At 45.2% G+C, this 20,924-nt stretch overlaps 1 protein-coding gene across 14 annotated transcripts in view; it reads right to left on the reverse strand.

The window, feature by feature from the left end:
* dlg1b (discs large MAGUK scaffold protein 1b) overlaps positions 1-20,466 on the reverse strand; it is a 100,252-nt gene extending 79,786 nt beyond the window's left edge. For 6 of the 14 annotated variants that reach the window (XM_085254174.1, XM_085254173.1, XM_085254172.1 and 3 more), the window contains exons 1-2: positions 19,680-20,463; positions 16,096-16,227 (exon numbers count right to left, since the gene is read on the reverse strand). In XM_085254174.1, coding sequence (XP_085110300.1) covers positions 16,096-16,227; positions 19,680-19,698 — 151 coding nt within the window. In that variant the 5' untranslated portion in view covers positions 19,699-20,463. Of the gene's footprint in view, positions 1-16,095; positions 16,228-19,679 lie in introns of all 14 variants that reach the window. The other 8 variants (XM_085254169.1, XM_085254167.1, XM_085254168.1 and 5 more) reach the window with 5 other exon arrangements.
* Between the last annotated feature and the right edge of the window lie 458 nt (positions 20,467-20,924).

Consider the following 20,924-nt stretch of genomic DNA (forward strand, 5'->3'; position numbering starts at 1 on the left):
CAGCAGTGCCACGTGGAGCTGCAACGTCTCTAACCTGCAGACTCACCCTGAACCGGGCTGAATTATCACATTTATCATCAGGTGTGCTTCGTGGGCCGGTCGGTCACATGACTAAGAACAACATGGAGCCAACATCAGTGCAGGAGAGCGCTGTGATTTTCTCTGACTGCAGCTTCTGTAAAAGCCTTTGATGACTGAAAATAGCCTCAGATATCAGCGCAGAAGCTGATGCAAGAACTAAAAATACAAAGTCGCCTCTTTGTTTCCACAACTGTGTGAACTCTGTTCGTCTGCAGCATCCTGGCCCCGAACTGAAGAGTCTCAGCAGCAGCTGGATCCCATCAGGCTCCCACACTCATGACCCCACAGGGTGAAGCCCACTGACTGTTTTACCAGTGACACCTTTGGCACTTAGTGAAAGACTTGACGGTGGAGATCCATCCAGACTTTAAGCTCAGCTAGCGTACAGACACTTTAGCTTTGGATATCTGCTGATACTGAGCCCCACAGTCATAAGCTGTGCGATTGACACTCTGTGATAAATCCACGCTGCGGACACGTCATTAGCCGCAGGCCGACACCTCCCTGGAAGAATAACTACACGTCGTCTCAACGCAGCGCCTGTGACGGGCCTGCTCAGTAATTCTTGGGAACTATCAGAAAGGATGTGAGGAAACCACGACAAACAGCGAGGGCGCCAGAGGGACGAAGCTGCAGCGTTTGGTTTGTTTCTAAACCACCAGGACGCGACCACCACACACCGGCATCAACAGCGGGGTAGGTTACATGGTTACAAGATAACAGACCAATACACAGAAGTTATTGATGAGTGAAATAATCCTGAAGAGTGCAGCAGATGTGCACCTCCTCACAGAGTGGAGCAGAGGGAGCTTGTTTCAGTCGGAGGAGGAATGAACTGAGACAAAGAAGGATTATTCTTAGCGGAAAAAATCATGCAAAGCTCAAGTTCAAGAATCAAAATCATGAGCTGGAAATGAGAGAAGTTAAAGTTAGAGGATAAAACCTCCACCAGTCGATGTCAGCAGACTGCCGGCTGATAAAAATCCAGCTTTCTTTCCTCTGGGAGAGGCCGTAGCACTGTGTTCCTCCAGGCTGAGGTATTCCAGTCTGACTGAGGAACATGACGGTGTTTTTAACAGATTCATTATAAGTTGTTAGTGGATGCATTAGTTTAATGGCAGATTTAACTACATGCTGTTGCATCTGTTTTTATGAGCATACTCACTTTTTCTATTAACCTAAATAACATTTACTGACCGTTCCTTTAAAGACGACAAAGTGAAGGATATCATAACATTTTAACGCCGGCCTGCATCACTGTGTGCAGCATGTTGCAGTTCCTCCTGCAGAGACCAGATGCTGCACAAAGCGTAGATTTAAACAAATACAGACACAGATAGAAAGACAAAGTTGGATTACAGGGAGGTGGAGGTCACCATGAGCAGGCTAGAGGATTAAACGATGAAATGTGGAGACGAATGACGAGAAATAAAAACCAGAAATGATGCTCAATGTCAAGTCTGCTTTTGTTTTCCCAGCCAGCGCCCCCTAGAGGCTGTGACATGCAGCACACACTCAGCAACTTTAATTTCATTGGTCCCGGGATGTAAACAGCATGTGCAGTCACTGATCAGATTTTCAGGGAAAATTCTTTTAAAAGTTTCTGATTATGTCTCAAAAATGGTTTTAAAACACTTTTTCCTGACAGTTATGCTCCAAACACCAAATATTTACCTTCGGGACTCTTTCAAAGACTTCTCTGGTGAACATGGCTTTGGTGGGCAGAGGTTAGTGGAAGCAAACGCACACAGCAGGAGAAGAGCTGGTTTATATAGTCCAACAAAGTGGTCGAGAGCGTGCGACAATTTAACAGCCAGAAGTAATCGAGGTCACGTCACTGAATACACGGATGTTCACTGAGTATTTAGTTTCCAGACTTCTGTAAATGAACCAAACTGTTAAACTGAGGAGACTAACAGGTCTAATCGAGAGCACACACTGACCTGCACTTTAAACCAGCTTAAGCTGCTTCTTTCACTGAAGGGTTTAATGCAGCTTTTTTATTCTTTAAACTTAAGCAGTGCAAACTGAGCCCGAGTAAATGAAAGGATCCGGGGTCACCTGACCGTGAGAGCGCTGGTTTCCCTGCTGTCAGTCCGTCTGTCCTCGGGGGACGACCTTAAACACGGCGCTGAATTGATGCCCAATAACAGAGAGACCTCTGTGGAATTGTGGGAGACTCAGAGATCGTTTTACAGTGAAACCAGCGAGCTGCTTCCCAACTTAGAGCTTTCTGTTTGACAGCCTCTGCTGTGACCGCAGAGGCTGTCAAACAGTCTGCAAGACGAAGGAACCGCAGAGACCCTGAAGCTGGAAACACGGCAGCAATCTGGGATTTTTTAAAAGCAGGAATCAAAGAAAGGTTCAGAATTCAAACACCAAATCATTACTTTAAATAAAAGAGTAAAACACAGCAGAGACTCCCTGATTTCAGTCAAACATGAAACTTTTAAAACCTGAGCAGCTTAACCACAAAGATGATGCTTAGTTTTGTTTTTACCCGAGACTTTCTCTCCACATTTAATTATTGACCGAGACCAAAATGCTCGACGGCTGCAGGACGGCAGAGGAACTCTGGGTGACTGGGAAGCAGAGCAGCACATCATCGGCCTAAATGCAAAAACTGATCTATTAATCAGGTTTAATAAATCGTGTACGCGGTGCATAATCCACAGGTCTGAGATTTCCACAGTGGGACGTTTCCTCAGACGTCTTCAGCTCTCGTTTCTGACCTGCAGGACTGGGATTTAATTAAAACCAGCTGACAGATAACTGGCCCAGTGACTGTGATCACATTAGCCAGTTAGAGCGAGTCGGACACAGCAGCGTCTGTTGTCCGCTCTAAGAAAAGACCACGCCTGTTTAGACTGCAGTCGCCATCAGCACGACCACACTGCAGCGGCATGAACTGGCCACACCCAGAGCTCGCAGAGGTCAGCAGTGCAGATCAGACGCGGATTAATCTAAATCCCACCGACGACTACAAACAAAAGCAGAACGCTGGAAAGTCTTTTTGAAAACGACGAAGAACAAAGGAAACGTTTACACGAGTCTCTCAGCCGCCGCTGTTGGTCACGGCATCGCTCGCCTTCCTCGCAACCTTCTCGCCAAAGCTGAGCTTTAACTCATCTCCAGGTTTATGAATCTCACTCTGAGCCCGGAAACAGCCGCAGACCAACATGCAGATTTAGAGTCGCCGATCCAGGGTCGGCTTTGTCGCAGCAGAAACAGAAAGACGAGAAAATAAATATTAGATGAACCTGATGAAATACTGACGACGACTGATTGCTGGAGTCAAACTGTTTGTCTCAGGTGCTCCTGAAAACTCACTCGTATACGTTTCAGCTTTAACATCATGAGAAGTCCCTTTGTTCTCCCGCAGCCGCTCGTGTTTACTGATAAACATACAAACATTTTGGGGTTTGAGCCTGTCTGTGATATGAACACTCAGTGTCAGTGGAGTGGGCAGGTGTTTTTCCTTTAATGTGTCACACATCTGCCTAACAAACAGGTTTGCTGCTCAGCTGAACGTCAAAGCCGTGCACGTGTGAGGACGTGTGTGAAACACGACTCACGTCAAACGTGTAGTTCAGTGTGCGAGCGTCTCTCAGCTGTTCCACGCACAGTAAACACGCCACATAAAAGTTTCCTGATTGCAGGAACGACACCACGACTCTTAAAACGACCCACAACAACCTGTTTCACAAGCCTGAACATGACACTGCGAGCATGTTTGTACATCGTGATGTGAATCTGTGCGTCTACTCGATTCTCCCATCGCACACAGAAACGCACCTCCACACTCACATTTCACAAACACCTTCCTGTAGTTTCAGAATAAGAGCGCTGCCTCGTGACCACGGTGCAGCTACAAGTGGAACGACAACACTCAGCTTCCAGAGGATGAAACTGGGCTCGAGTTTGAGGAGAAATAATCAGATTCATGTTTCATAACGATGCTCCGAATAACGTCGTTGGGTGTTCGTGTGCTTCATCCCATGAACTCTGACTCGCTGACCGCGGCCTCTGTGAGTGACGTCGGGAGGATCGCAGAGGTCCAGATTATAAATGCAACATCAAAAGCTTCACTTAAAACTGATCTGACTCAACATATCGTCACGTCTTCAGAAGCCGGCGCCGTGTTATTCCCACGTCTCTGTGCAGCCCGAGGCCTCTTAAACCTGCTGAATTATCACAGCTTCAGTCAGAATTTGTTGTGTTGAACATTTCATTGTGTTTCTTGATGCTACCTGTTCTGACCCGTCTACCCGACGTGATGTTTGTGTAATGTACGTTTGGTTTGAAGAGGTCCGATTTCACTGCAGCAAACTGCAAGTGACAAATAAAGCTTCATCATCATCGTCATAATTATTCCCCAAATCACAAACAACAACAACCACAATCAGAGGAGCCTGGATCCTTGAGCAGACTCGAGCTGGTTTCGATAAAGGCGTGGTTTGGACAAACTCACGCACTCACAGACGTGACCGTACACGTTAAATGTGCAGCTGTGTGAGGAGATGAAGACGTGGAGATTTCCTGTGTTCAGTGTGTGGTCCTCACGGCTTTAACAAAGGAGGGGCAGAATTATCACACAATAAACTGAGAGGTGATGCAAACGTTTCCTCTGTGTTTCTAACGACGCGATCGGGAGCAGCTCAGCAGCTCCACATTCACTCAAAGTTGTACAAACATTTCTTATTTCAGGCTGTTTTGCATCTGCGAGGACACCAGGTCTCCGATGTTGCCAAATCCTGCTACGGCACAATCTGTCCAAACATTCCCGGATCAATGAGTCCGATCGTTTCCATTATTCCTGCTAACAAACAGCAGCACATCAAACCAAACGTATAAACACTTTTTCCTGGAGGGAACCTAAAATATCATCAATGCAAAGATGAAAGCAAACCGACATTAACCCTTTAAAGCCGGTCGGAGGAGCACGCTCCGTTTTGTGTAACTATTTTTAAATCCCAGTAGCTCTGCAACCACGTAAGCTAGCGCAATAATTTTTGTTGCATATGAAACCGGAGGAGTTGTACTTACATCTTATGCCATCAGCTTGTCCTCGGTCACGGTTTCCTTCCACATATAGTTTTGTAAAAACAGCATAAAAAGCCCTTCTAGCAACAAAAACATAATACTCCAGAAACACGCTTTGCTGATCCGATCAGCTGTTCAAAACATTTCCTACGTTGGAACAGACGTCAGCCCGAACTATCCCATGTCCGCCATGACCTGGCTGAACCGGAAGTGACGCAGTTTTTTTAACCTTCGAGGCCTTATAAGCCTGTACTGGTGTTTTTAAAACTCATGTTGACTTCATGATTTTCTGGGATGCTTAGAACTCACATTGCGCTGCTGGAAATAGTTTATTTGTGTTGCTGTTTTTTGGCAAATTTGCATTGTAATATTTATTTTTCCTGCAGTCTATAAAAATTGGTGTATCTCAAAAATAAAACTATGAAAACACTCAAAATAAACTTGCTGTTGTTAGAAACTATTTTGTGCAACTTTTTTGTATTTACAGTTTTGAGGGATAAAATTTCTCTAAATAGAAATATATGTGTAAAAAAACCAAAACAAAAAAAAAAGATTTTAACTTTTCTGTAGTTTATTGCTCTTTCTTGCAATTTATGTAGTTATTATAGACTTAATGCAGACATATTATCAAAATTTGGGCTATAACGGTTGTGTTGCTGTATAGCTACTTAAAATACTCCCACAAATGGCTCCACAGCATGTAAGAATATAAAGAATATAAAGATAAGCTCTTAAGGTCTTAAAGGGTTAACTCACATCAGTTATAAAACACAGAAGATGCATTTAAAATGTTTCCACTCAAAGTCCAGGAAACAAAACTCTGTGCAGTGTTGTTGGGAACGTGATGTTGATGTTAGTGACTTTAAAAAACTACAGCACATCTCGCTGCCCCGTCCTACTGTCATGGTTCACCTACAGTGGTTGATAGGTTAAGTTACTTTAGTTTTGGTCTGTCAAAGCTCCATTTTCCAGTTTGTGAAATACTCAGAAAATCCACAATTTACATCTTATAACGTGACACAAGTTGGATGCTTTTCCTTCCACCTGAGCTTTTCTGAGGCGGGAATATCTTGGTTTAATTATAATATAATAGAGTCGCAGTTTTGACCTTCAGCGCTGGAAACCTAAATTCTGGGGCAGCCAAAAGCAGCCGAGTTCAGAGCGGCAGAATAACATCCAAATCTTCTGGGCTGAAAACCCGATGTTGATTTATTAAATTGAAAAGATTCGTGGGACGCCATCTGTTTCTGACGGAGGAATCAAGCCGGTCTGAACAGAAAGAATGAGAAGGAAAACAAACTGAAGCTGGCGGCTCGCGCTCTCTGCAAATCAGCGGCGGCGGGGGTGAGGGGTGGATTATGAACCGGGGGTAATCGTCGTGTCCACAGAGGGATTACACCATGCTCGGCCTGCTGCACACGTCTCCTTTTGGTGAAGGGGGGGTTGGCAGATTGGAAAACTGTGTGGCAGAAATCTATTTTTCATCAGGGATGCTGGGACGTCAGGGTGAGCGTGACAAACACGCCCAGGCCTCGGGCACGCAGAGCCAGAGGAAGGAGTTTGGGAAGAAGCTCGGCAGCGTCAGTCAGACGGATGAAGGTGATTATTACTTAAGGTCATGAGTCACGACGGCAGAGTTCAGCTTCTAAATGTAAACTCCAGCTCAAATGCAGGCACTCGTTTCATTGGCCCGCAGCTGCTTGAATGAGAGGTGATTGGTTGATGAAGGCAAACGGCAGGTGGAGCCGATTCTCTGACCGATGCTAAAGCACCGCAGGAAAACGGGAAACGGCGTGAAGAGTGGAGAACGACTGAAACCCACGGCGGTAGTTTTATTCATTAACACGAGGTTTCCTCATCGCGCTGCACAGACGACGTCACAGGAAGTCTGTATGATGCCGAGGTCACGTGACACATGCTAACGTTACTTCCACAAACATGACTGCTACATGCAATGACTATTTTCCTTCTGAAGATTAGCAAAACAATCCGGACAAACTGACTTATTTTCTTGCTCGTTTCCTTTGTGCTGTGTTATGAATCAAACGCACCTCTTTGCAGCAGCTTCGACTCTGTCCAAACTCACTCGCTGCTGTGGATGACAGAGCTTTAACCTCCTAAGACCCGAACTCGTTCATGGCATGCATATTTATTTTTCCTTTGCTATTTGGGCTGATTGGGACCTGATGAATGTCAAAACAAAGAATTACCTGAGATCCACATATGAGGACATTGGTTTTAAATTTTGATAGCACAGTGGCAGCATAATGTCCTTGGAAGTGGATATCAGGCCCTTGTAGAGCAAAATGAAGTATTTTGGTCTAGACGTCCCAAAGAGGAAGTACAACTCTGTCTGTGGAGGACGTGATGCCTGCAGGTCTTCAGTGGGGGTCGGTTAGTGAGATCCTTCCCTGCACAGGACCCAAAACTCCCTGCCAGACATCCCCGTGCCCCCCACCACCCGCCCCATTGTTCTCCACTCATTTATTTATTTATAAGTTGAGGAAATTCCCTGTAAAGAGCCACGTTAGAAAACTCATTCAGCAGCACAGAGAGTGTTAATCCAACACTGCAGCTCCTGATCTAGCATTTGACCTCTCTGTGGATTATAAGATCATACCGGGTTATAATTCTGCTCGAGCCGCTGTAATTTAAAACCGCAGGCGTACGCCTTCTATACTGGGATTCATGCGCTGAGCAAAGCTGCAGCCTTTTGTCGACGCAGTTTTCTCGTCTTCCCGTCACGTATCTGCTGTTCTCGTGGGAATGTTCAAGCTTCTAATGATGAGGCGAGTGAAAGTACGAGCAAAGCTCACCTCAGAAGCCCCATCCACATTCTTACGAGGGGCAGCCAATGAGAATAAAGTTAGCTTAAATGTAGGGATGAACTGATTGGCTGCCCAGTATAAGACAAACATGCAAAGCTACCCTAGGAGTGTCCAAGAAGACAAATATGAAGCTGCAAATGAACAGGTGACGACCCCTTTAAGTCGCCCCACCAACCCGCTCTTCAAATGCTTTGTTTACGAGGGGCAGCCAATCAGAGGAAAGATGGACAAAACACAGACACACACCGACCCACAGAGCATCTCACGTCAGCCCCGATGTCCCAAAAGGAACTCTTCACAGCCCCCTTCATAAAACACACATAAATAGATAAATAAATACTAAAAAACAAACGATTAAAACGATTAAAACCAGGATTTGAGGCTTTTGTCCTGATATAAACTGACTCGACGTTTTTCTACGCATCTACTACACCAGTATCCTTCCACACCACCTAAATATTAATGTCAGTCAGAAAGAAACGTAATGAATACAGCTGGGTCCAATTATTTTTGCACGATGGTCTCAGTGGTGAAGACTTCTCCAAACAAAATGTTTTGTCTTTAAAATTACAAATTAACTTTGATCAGTGCGGCTTGCAGAAAGCTCATTAAACAGGCGCTTTGCATGAAACTCGGAGAATCAACATTAATAAGCTGCAGCTGCCATAATCTGATGAAGATAAAGAGCGGAGACGGAGAACGTCTGTCAGCAACACGCCATCCGTTCGGCTCCGAGCTTATCGATCTGAAACCAGATCAAAACCGAGCCGTCGTCGGGGGAAACGTCGGCGTTCCCCCAACAGGAAAATCAGCGGGAAATATTTTAATCACTCAAAGCAGGGCTTCGTTTACTGCAGCAGGAATCACATTTTTACCATAAATAAGAAAAAATTTATTAATTTCCTTTGAAGTACGATAACACAGACTTGAATATGTGGAAACCTTTGGTGCTTGTGTGCGTGACCAAGACCCCACAAAGACCCGTGAGTTTGGAGAAAGCCGGCAGGAATTATTTCTATGAGCCAAAACAAAGAGCTAAGATTAGAGGAAGTGTGACGGAGGACTAACAAAAACACGTCACAGGTTTAATCCTCAAATACTCAGCAGCTCACTTTGTGTCACAGATAAGATGTTTCATAAAATGTCTAAACTCTATGAAATCAATTATGGCCCCTCAACAAAGATCTGACTCGGTGGTCTCTCCTCCCCATGGATATGAGTAATAGAATAGAAATAATTAAAATGAACATTCTGCCACAAATTAGGGCTGCTCGATTATGGCAAAAATGATAATCACGATTATTTTCACTGAAATTGAGATCACGATTATTTGACGATATTTATTTAACCCTTTAAGACCTACTATAGAACCAAGTCCACCAGAGCTTATATTATTTTTTTACATGCTGTAGTGCCATTTGTGGGAGCATTTCAAGTTGCTATACATCAATACAACTGTTATAGCCCATATTTTAATAATATGTATGCATTAAGTGCATAGTAATTACATAAATTGCAAAAAAGTGCAATAAACTACAAAAAAAATTGAAAATCGCGTTTGTTTTGTTTACATATATTTCTACTTGGAGAAATTTAAGAGGTTTATCCCTCAAAACTTTAAATACAATAAAGTTGCAAAAAATAGTTTCCCACCACAGGAAATTTATTTTGAGTGTCTTCATAGTTTTATTTTGGAGATACAGCAATTTTTATATACTGCAGGAAAAACAAAAAACAATCCTATGATGCAAATTTGCAAAGAAAACAGCATATGCATCATTTCACTGTGGGAAGTGTTACGACCAGCTGATAGGAACGGCGAAGCCTGTTTCTGGAATATTATGTTTTTGTTCCTGCAAGCGCTTTTTATGCAATTTTTGCAAAGCTATATGTGGAAGGAAACCGTGACCGAGGACAAGCTGATGGCATCAGATGTAAGTACAACTCCTCCGGTTTCATATGCAAAACAAATTATTGTGCTAGCTTACACGGTTCAGGTTCTACAGGGATTTAAAAATAGTTACGCAAAACGGAGCGTGCTGCTCTGACCGGCTTTAAAGGGTTAACAATGACTTTTAAAAAATAATATAAAATAGTGTGCAACACCACTGAAGTTTTTTTTTTTTAAACTCTCTTTTCAACCAACGGCAGTCACTCTCCAAATAACTTCTGCTTAGCTTTCCGAGCTTCCCTCGGGTCCTCTTAATCAGCGGTCTCCAACCTTTTTTGCGCCACGGACCGGTTTATGCCCGACAATATTTTCACGGACCGGCCTTTAAGGTGTCGCGGATAAATGAGGGAGGGGCTAATAATCGGCTCAGTCATTTTTAATGATCGTTGAAAGCCCAGATCGTAATCGTGATTAAAATTCGATTAATTGAGCAGCCCTACCACAAATTCTCTCTCTCTTCCAGTCACTGCCCCGGAGATACCCCAAAAACAATTTGACGAATGGGATAGATGGATCTCACGGTTCATCTGGAACAGCAGAAGACCGAGGGTCCAGTACAGAACGTTGCAACTGAAAAAAGAGACGGGAGGGAGAGCTTTGCCGTGCTTACAAGATTACTATTATGCTGCACAACTGAAACCCCTGGCAAACTGGTGTTCCCCGAATCATGAAGCTAAATGGAAAACCATGGAAATTACTCAATTAGACTTCCCATTACAGTCTCTTTTAGGAAATAAAAACCAAGCTGAAAATTTTTACAAAAATTTGAACCATTTGACCCAGTTCACCCTGAAACTACGGTTCAGGGTAGTGAGGAAACTACAAATAGAAGAACAGGCTAGGACCTTGAATTGGATAGCTTATGACCCAGAGTTTGTGCCTGCCAGGCTGGATGGGACCTTTAAACAGAACCTTTAAACTGAGAGGAATTACTTCTTTTTGTTCACTAGCAACAAACGGGGGATTTCAAAGCTATAAAACTATTTCAGATACATACGGATTGGCAAAGCATGACTTCTATAGATACTTGCAAGTTAGAGACTATTACAACAAGACGTTACTATTCAGAGATGAAAACGAATACAACCTAATTCATATCTTTCAAGAGGCATACAAAAAAAAGTACTCTAAAAAGTTGGTCTCAAAAATATACGGAAGTATACAAGCCTCTAAAAATTACTCTACGTTGTATATTAAGCAAAACTGGGAGAGAGAATCAGGCTCACAAATATCAGAGGACAGCTGGTGGGGAATATGTGAGTCTCAGGCTACCACTGCAAATTCAAGGTCCTTAAGAGAGTTTGGTTGGAAAAATGTTGTGATATTTTTTATCACACAAATTCACAGCTCGGCAAACAGGCTCACAGAGCCAGGGCCTATGTTGGAGAGGTTGTGGTACCCCCATGGCAAACCATTGTCATGTCTTCTGGGCCTGCCCAAGGATCCAGCCATATTGGGGGGAGGTGGCCACAAAATAGTCGGGATAAAAATAGACTATTCATTTGATACGTTGTATCTTGGCAATTTACCTACGGCGCTTCCACATAAAGATAATTATTTATTGAAAATACTTTTGGCTAGCAGCAGAAAGGCCAAAACCCGAAGATGGCTAAAGGCTGACCCTCCAACTCGGGCCCAGTGGTTTGGGATAGTGGAAGAAATTTTTGGAATGGAAAGACTTACTTTTGTCCTTAGACTTGAGCTTGAGAAATTCAAGAAGCTCTGGGAAAAATTTATTGTGTAGTCCTTTTGTACTGAACAATTAAATATTACCATGATGTAAGTAGATACTAATGTTGAGACTGTGTATGTCTTCCATGCTGACCTAAAGTTTTGTATTCTCATACTGTAAATTAATAAATTAAAAAAAGATGTTTCGTAAAAACAGACTTTACTCGGGCTGCTCGTCCAGCCATCGTCTACCACAGTTTACATTTCACTTCCTATTTTTATATCCAAGCAACAGAATGATGTCATCTCCTCACTCTTATTTTGAAAGTTCAGCCCTTAGTCATTCTAGCCCTGCACTTCCTGTCTAGTGTTTGCCTGTCCCAGCAGTCTCAGCCGGTCTCTGGTTGGTTGATCCTCGATGTGATTCAGGTTCCTCTTCAGAGTCTCGCTCCATGGTTGGGCGTGCTCAGCTCCACCTTGGACTGGGACCATTACCCTCTCTTCTTCTCTGCCTGCAGCAGGCACTGGTTGGTGAGCCGCTACACCGACCAGAACGAGGACCCCCAGCTGCATGACGGAGGAGCTGGAGTTCATCACAAGATGAGGCGGGTTTCAAACGAGACACATGAAGACGAGGAAAACTCTTCTGATGCCATAAAGACTCAAACATCATCTAATCAGCCACATCTTCCAGCTCCTCTGGACGTGCAGAGCGACATACAGGACACATGATCTCTGTCAGTCCACCTTAACAGGCTCCTGTTCAGCTCATCTCTCTAAGAACACGAGCTCATTTCTGCCTCTAACACCGGCCATTATTTCCTCCTCTTTAGGAACATCGACCAGGAAATCAGCACCTCTGCCTTCACACTCAGCTCTGTCTTAATCACAGCGGATCAGGAGAGCGTCCACCAACCCGCCTCTACCTGAGGCAGCAGCTCATCCCCGCCCTGGAGCAGGGACTCCACCCTTTTCAGACTGAAACCACGACCACAGACTCGGCCTCTGCTTCACACCTGAACACAAACATCCTCAGAGGAGCTGGAGGTGATCGCACGTTGAGCACTCAGCAGCGACGAGACCACCTCCACCCACTGAATGAGAAAATCGTGAGCGTGGCGTGACTCGGCTGTAAGCTGCAGAGCAAACGTGCAGGCGGAGGACGCAGGAAGGCAGGATCCAGGCCAGTGATGATCTCCACTCATGTATTAGTGATGAAGACAGAGCGGCGCTGCAGGACACGCAGGACTGAGGGAAACGAGCCGCCGTGCTCGAATTATACTTGAGGAATATTTACACCAATCACACGACAGCATTTCAGCTTCCTGCTGATGAAAGGAGGAAACACGGAGGAGGAACGATAGACTAATCTGTGACAGTTTTCTTTCCTCGTGACACAAAGATGGTGATGCTCGGCTTCAAACTGAACGCTTTTGTCTGCTGCTTTATGATAAGGAGGTGAAAGTGCTGTCCAAACTGATGCAGCAGCAGGACACTGAGGGTGACCTCTACAAACAGCTTGCTCCTGCCCACTCAGAGCCGTGTGAGCCGACAGAAAGGCAGCACCGAAGCCTGAAAGTTTAAAAAGTTAAAGCGAACGTCCAGAAAGACTTCCTGTTGTTGCCGAGTCCCGGGGCACAAACACACTCAGTGTTTGAGTCTTTCAGCGAGTCGTTCCTGGGAAACTCAAACACATCGGACCACATTCCTGCTGCTCGGCGTCCGTTAACCCTGCAGCTGCTTCTGCGTTTACTCGGAGAGTCCCGTTAGCCGGCAGCGAGGCGACAGCCAATCAGAGAAACATGACGCTGGCAGAACATCAGAGAAACGCAGACATCTGCAAACCTGCAGGGCGACTTCTGCTTCGCCGTAATTACAGAGGAGAGGCGAACAGTTAAATAACAGATTTGTTGTTTTTCTCAATGAAACGACCGTCTGCAGGAAAAACTAATCGATATTCACAGCAGAGGCCGACACGCTGGTGCACTGTGGAGAAACACGTCCACGGCCAGGAGCTCGTTAGGAGCTCAGCCGTCTCATTATCACAGCCTGACAGCTGATTATGTGAAGCTCGTGAGTCACGTCAACCTGGCGTCCCTGTGAAAGACGTGACACACGCACACTTTGGGTTCATCCATGCTGGATGGACGGAGGAGGCGTCGGTGTGACACGGTCAATCTAAACTTTGATGTTCGGACTGCGAACAGAAGCTGCTCAAGAACCAAACCCACGTTGTATTAACAGAGGTGCCTTTCAAACGAGGCAAAATACGAGTTTTGTAACAAAAAATAAAAAATGTTCCCGCAGCACAGAGAGTTATTGTTTTGGAGCCAAAAGCGACGATGTCACCGCGATTCTTTCACACGGGTCATCAGAGGACTGAAATCAGTCGTTAAGCTCTTCATCACACAGTTAAGCTCTTCATCACACAGTTGAAGATGTATCAGCACAAAGCTGATGACACAATAAGCATAAACATCTTATCAGCCGACAAGGTTTCAGTGCAGCATCAGTCTGTTTGATTTCATCGCTTTGCATAATGTCAGGATGAAATGAATGTGGACACGTCTCAGGCTGCACTCGGCTGTCAGCACTCAGTTTTCAGGGTTTAGTCGCAGCTAAATTGTTGCAGGTCGGCTTGTTAAGGTGGTAAATTAGCAACAATGCAGAGCTGATATATGATGACCCTGATCCAGTAAAACTGTGCGAGTCTACAGAAAACAGCTCTGCACACGAACACAAACTTCACGGCCTCTCGCCCCACTGTGACGCCTCACAGCAGAGGCAGCCACGAGTCACGAGGCCGTTTCTACCCTACAGACCCACAAACATGACGAGGTCAGAGGTCACCTGCAGGTGGAAGCACATTATCGCTTCAGTGATAATTATCATGTGATATTTGACTTTAAATAAAGGATTTAATTAGTGGTTTTCTCCACATTAGAGCTCAAAAATCAACTCCGGTTACGTGGACGTGGTCAGAGCGGTCCAATCAGACGCGGTGTGTGAGGGATGCTGTTCATGTGTGGCTCACATTTCATTCGTGTGTAATGTTTTGGGTCTACTTTCCTCAGCGAGCGGCCGCAGCGCGTTCATTTAACTGCAGGCCAGCTGACTTGGACACGAACGAGCTGCACATGTGCAAACGATGCTGCGAGGACCCAACACTGATCTGCATTGTTGCTTTGCTCCTCCCGTCCGTGTCGTTCTGTCTCTGACTTTCACCCGCAGAGCTGAATCAGAGCTCAGGGAAACGTCACCGTCAATAACGGTCTGCGCCGCCAAAAACATACAGAGACATGATGTCAGGTCCTCACAGACCGACTCAGCTGTTTGATATTTGTTCACTTAATAAAACACAAAACAACAAATCCTTTAAAAGCTCTTTGTTAGTGGAAACCTCAGCGTGACTCATCAAACAGCTCTGACACTGAGGAGGACAATGAACGTGGCAAAAGTGCCTCCATAACATCATCATCATAATAATGACAACAATAATATTAAAGGATTGATGACACATCAGATGGCAAACAGACACTGAAACATCTTCAGATCCATGATGTAAACACACATTTTTACACAACATGTGAACAAGAAATACCAAAAATACCCCAAAACTCTTCCCAGGTTTGGAAGCCCACCATAGACCCAGGTCCACCAGAGCTCATCTTAATATTTTTAGATGCTGTAGAGACATTTTTGGGAGTAATGTTATACATTACTACAACCGTTATATCGGAAATTTTAATAAGATGTAACGATTAAGTCCACCAGTAACTAGATAAATTGCAAAAAAGTGCAATGAACTACAACAAAATTGAAAATCGTTGTCCTTACAGAAACTTCAGAGGTTTATCCCTCAAACCTGTAAATGCAAACGTTGCACAAAATAGTTTCCAACAACAGGAAATTTATTTTGAGCATCTTCAGTTTCATTTTTGAGGCAAACTCATTTTTATAAACTGCAGCAAAAACTAAAATGAACATTATTGTGCACAATTTGCAAAGAAAAAAGAAAAACAGCATGTGCATCAAAATAAACCAAAAAAAAACAATGAACAGCTGATGGGATCAGCAGCGCGCTTCTGGATTGTGATGTTTTTGATGTCACAAGCGCTTTTTATGCGATTTTTGCAAAGCCATATGTAAAAGGAAACTGCGACCTGGGACAAGTTGAATGCATGTTATGCAAGTACAACTCCTCCGGTTTCATATGCAAAAAAAAAAAAAAAAAAAGATTGCGCTAGCTTATGTGCTGTGTACACAAATGGGAGCGTGCGCGCTTCGATGGGCTTAAAGGGTTAAATAACTCTGTGGTTGTGTCACCTACAGATAAGCTCAGTGTTCTCATGTCAAGATTGTGACAAACTGCTGAAGTACAAAGACTGCTTGTGGTGATGTGAAACCTTTATCAGGCCAGGTCCTTATTTTCCAGGGTTATGTTCCAGGACTAGAGACGTCCTGTTTCCAGGATGTGTGGTAACCGTGTGAGGTGTTCTGTGGTCAGAGAGGCGACCGTACCTATGAGAGCCTGGAAGAGATTGCTCTGGAAGATGTCGATGACCCTCTGGATGGAGTGTCGGAGCTGCCGGTCCTCGGTGTGGTTCAGCTTGGCCCGGTACTGCTCCAGCAGCTGCAGCGCTCGCTGTGCGTCTGTGCAAAAGGAGGAAGCAGCGAGAGAGGTGAGCCGGGGATACGACAGAGCCGAGGCTCAGCGACTAACGAGGACTGATCTGAGACAAGATGGCAGCAGAGGGCTGCTTCAAACCGTCAGACGGGCACAAATAATCCCTCTGTGCTGAAACGCTGAGCTGCACTGGCAGCCAGCACGCACCGGGAGAGGGAAATAATACTTTAAAAATCCAAACATGCATGCATTTAAGACTGCGGGCAGGTTTTAAAGGAGTATAAATGAGTTAAAGAGGCCTCTCCCCAGCGGATAAGTATAAAGGTCAGAGTATCAGGCTCGGCTCAGAGGGAAGCATTAAGGACAGATTTACTACATGTCTGCTGCTGACAGTCACATTCAGACCAAAGCAAATCTGATAAAATGATTAAGCTGAAAGTAGTAAATAGAAAGTCGACTCAAACCATGACCCGAAGGCTTCATTCAGAGCTTTGTTTTAAATTCGAGGCTTCAACTAAACATCATTTTAATGCAGATCATCGTCCAAAAACACCGATCGATCACAGACATGCAAACAGCGTAACATCGCTGCAGCTGGACGTGGAGAAGATTCAGGACTTTGACTGTAACCCTGTTGGATGGTCACATTTCTGCTGGTTTACTTGTTGGTGAATCAGCTTTAAATAAAGGTCAGTGCGTGACTGCAGCACGGCAGCGAGAGCGTCGGCTCGGCGCAGAGTTTCAGGAAGTCAGAACCCGAAGGAATCTACCGAGGTCGTTACTATTGAGCGATGTCATGTGACTCTTACGACTTCTAATTAACTGGATCATTTACAGGACAGAAGAACCTCACACAGACAGCTTCCTGGACAGTTATGCACACAGCGACACATTTACCATCACATTGTTGTTTCTACCATCATTAACCTGCTCTCTCACTTTGATTCATGCCTGCTGCTGATTGGCTGTGAGTCTCGCCTGTAAATAAAACACACAAAGCCCGAGGAGGCGGCGCGTTGGGCCTCTCGCCTCCGTCAGCACTGATTTAGATGAATTGGCAGTTCGCTGCGTCCTGCTTCTGGTCTTGGTTTCATTATTGTTGTTTCAAGCCTAATTTAGGCAAGAAGCCTGAATCCTTCGGCTCACGCTGGAACCAGCAGAGAAAACTCCGACTAAGACATAAAACCATCAAAACCATAAAACAACGTGGAGCTGGAAGTGCTGGCGGCAGGCTGCTGGTGTCGCAGTCGGTCACAGAGAGGACGCTGCACCGGAAACATGGTTGTGGTTGCTTCGTCACGTTGGATTGGTCAGTTTAGGAATACTATTTTTCCCGTCTCCAGGCCTGTGTGACTGAACGGTTTTATCGATACGCGTTTGAACATTCAGCCATCACGAAAGTGACGTGATGAAAGAAACACGATGTCGATAAATGTCCCCTCGCTCACGAATGTTCGAGTGTCTGTAACGATCCTGATATCTGCCAAAGTGTGTCTCAGAGACTCTGCCAGCATTAAACTGCCCGAAACACAAAGCCTCGGGGTCCTGTTCACTGATAACATCCAGGAAGGAACCAAGTCTACGTTCACAAAGCGCCAAAAACTGTCTAACTCAAGCTCAGAGCGAATGTTTCACTGAATGAAGACCTCTCGAATCAAAGACACCAACTTTAATAACTTTATGGTCGAGAGCTTTAAGAAATAAAGCTTTTCAAGGGCTGCTGAAAACCTGCACACACGCCCGAGTTAGAAGGTGTAACACTGTAGCTGAGGTGGAAAGCCACAGATCTCATTTTAAAAGCCACATTAATTGAAAGTATGAACTTGAAATACAACATAAAACATAAACCAGGCGATTTGTGTCACAGCGCAGAAGACATTTAATATCACACTCCTCCGTCTTCTGGTTTATTAGGAAGTGAAAGTTTGAGACAGATTGTGACAGCCTACAAACCCTCAGCTGACCTGATGCTTCAGCCTGATACGCTGACCTCACAGCTGACCTCACAGCTGACCTCACAGCCCACATGTCAGTTTCTAAACAGCAGAAAATTACCTCAGCCAATTAACAGCTTTAAATTTAATTCTCTCCGTTAGTGTCGGTCTTTGAGGTTTGACCCAGATCAACATATCTGCGCGCGTCGCTGTGAGCGCTAAAACGTGGAGCTTAAATACACGATGGTGAACGCTGGTGCGTTATGTGGTGTGAGCTACAATGGAAGCTGCCAACTTTAAAAGACTTCATTTAAGTATCAGCTGATGTCTTTCTCCGTCCTTCAGCTGCATGAGGTTTGTCAAATATGTGGCCCGAGGACCAGAATGGACACGGTCCTATTCAAGACAGTGATTAACAGCTCACACTTTCCAATAAAACACACGTTTTATGTCCGTGTCGTTTCACTCAGGAGTGGGTGTGTGTGGATTTAATATTTCTATATTTAAATATTTGTTAAAGGCACAAAATGCTGCTGTTTAGTTAGAAAATCTCCACCGGTGAAGGTTTTTAATGCAGAGGGACAAATACAGCAGTGATGTCTTCGTAGTTCAGGCTTTTACACTGAATAAAAGGAACATTTAGACGTTTTTTAAACTGCAGTGGTTTTGCTGGTGCAGCCCACCTGAGCTCAGACTGGGCTGTACCTGAACTGCAATCACTGAAACACTGAATACTTTGTGCAGTGACTCATCCACACTGATGGCACAGTTTAGGTTTGTTTTTGCAGTTTGCAGAAAAAAAACGATCATTAAAATGTTTCTTGTCTTTTCATACTGAGGGAGGCTAAACATAATTACTATGGATAATTAGGAGGCATTTGACGCACCATTTGCAAGGCTTTTGAAATTATCTTTATTTTTCCTGGGATTAAAGTGGAGGTCTCCGTACTTATGAATGAGTTCACTAAATGAGAACATTTTTCTAAATTTTTACAGTTCATCTAGTTCATGAAATGTGCACTTAGCGCTGGGAACGAGGTGAATCTTTCATTGACTTAAATGAGTGGCTTTTCTTTAACTCACTGCTTCCACCGCCCCGGGCACAATCTTTATTTTTCCCGGGATAACAGTACAGTTATACACGGTTAATAACGTGTAAACTAACTCAGAATATTTTTCTAAATTTTTACAGTTCATTATATTCCTAAATCGCGCGCTGACTGCTGAGGACGAGGTGAATATTTTATTCATATTAGAGTTTATTTTTAGTTCTCCACACAAGGTGCCCCATTTACAACTTGGTTAGCAGCAGTGGCTAACCGGCTAGCTCCTACTTTAACTGACTTCACCTGACTTGGCACGGCTCCGCTCAGCTCAGCAGGGCCAAAGCGAGCCGTGTGGGCCGTGTTCGGCTCGTGTGGCGTGTGAGCCGCTGCGTGTCCCGTGTTTGTTCGAGTCCTGTGTGTCTAAGCGAAGGAGCAGCCGGAGTTTGAACGGCTAGCCTGCTAGCTTGCTAGTTAATATGTGAAGTGAAAGCGGCTTACCTTTCTTTCTCACTGGCATGGTGGTGGTCTGGCTCGGCTAGATCCGCCTCAGCCGCATGCAGTCCTCACACAGGACGGTTTTTGTTCGCGGTTCCGCCGGATAAACCCGCCGCTGTCACCGCTCCAAGTCAGGGCTGAAGAAAATCCCTCCGAGCCAAAAGCCCTCCGGACGGAGCGTCGGGGGGCAGACTGGCACAACAACAGCGAGACTCCGGGGACGGCTCAGCCAGCAGTCCCGCTAACAAGTGAAGCTCCGCTGAGCTGCCGACTCTCACAGATGTAGTTCCCCGCCGGAGAGGCTGTGTGCGCCGGCGTGCACCGCGCAGGCTGACTCTGGAGCTGGCTCCGAAAAGTGCAGATCTGGCTCGGACCGAGCGGGACCTGCAGTGTGCCAAAGTCCGGGAAACACCCGCTGCTGTGCAGGCGGCGCATGCATGAGCTGCCCGCTGCTGCTGGGTGGAGGAGGAGCGGCTCCGGAGCTCTGCGGGTTCGTCCAGAAATAAAAAAAAACTTCAAAGCCAGGCTGGCGGCACACCTACACTCACTTATCCCGCACTGGTCCGCACCGCTCCGCCGTGTCCCCGCCTGCGACGTGCACTCGTGTCAAACTTCTGTGAAATCCCTCCTCCCTCCTTTTTCCTCTTTTCTTCTTCTTCTCCTTCTCCTCTCCCTCTCCAGCACCTCCCCAGGTCTACAAATTCCCAAACTTTCCTCCAAAATGGCGACTCAGGGAGCTGGAAACGTAAACCATGTGATTTCCAAAAGCCTACCCCTCCGACCTGCCGCCCAATCATGCAGCTCACCTACAAGGCCAAGGAGGAGGAAGAGGAGGGTCAGGGAGGAGGGAAGGAGGCAGGGAAGAGGCAGCGGGGGGATAAACTTTGTGAAGGGGGGGAAAGTGAGAGGAAGGAAGAGGAGTGAAAGTTGAGGAAAGCAGAGAGAGGTGACAGGAGATGGAGGTGAAAGCGGGACAGATGGATGAAAACACAAAGTCAGGCTTCTGTTTTTATTTAAACCAAATAGAAACGAAAACAAACACACGTGGAAAACAATGAGATAAAGAAAATGTAGATCATAGGAAGGATTAAAAATAAATCAGCTGAAATAAGAGGCGAGAATTCAAAACACCCCGAGGACTCTCACTGTGTCTCCTTTGTGTTCAAGGTTTAATTATAACCTGGTAAAACTGGCGTTTTGTCCATCGAGCCACTCCTGTATTAGCACGAGTCTCTGAAGGCGTGGCAC

This window comes from Mchenga conophoros, linkage group LG18, assembly GCF_057382185.1.
Source record: "Mchenga conophoros isolate Kocher_MC1m ecotype Shallow Benthic linkage group LG18, M_conophoros_male_GT1.1, whole genome shotgun sequence".
Lineage (NCBI taxonomy): Eukaryota > Metazoa > Chordata > Actinopteri > Cichliformes > Cichlidae > Mchenga > Mchenga conophoros.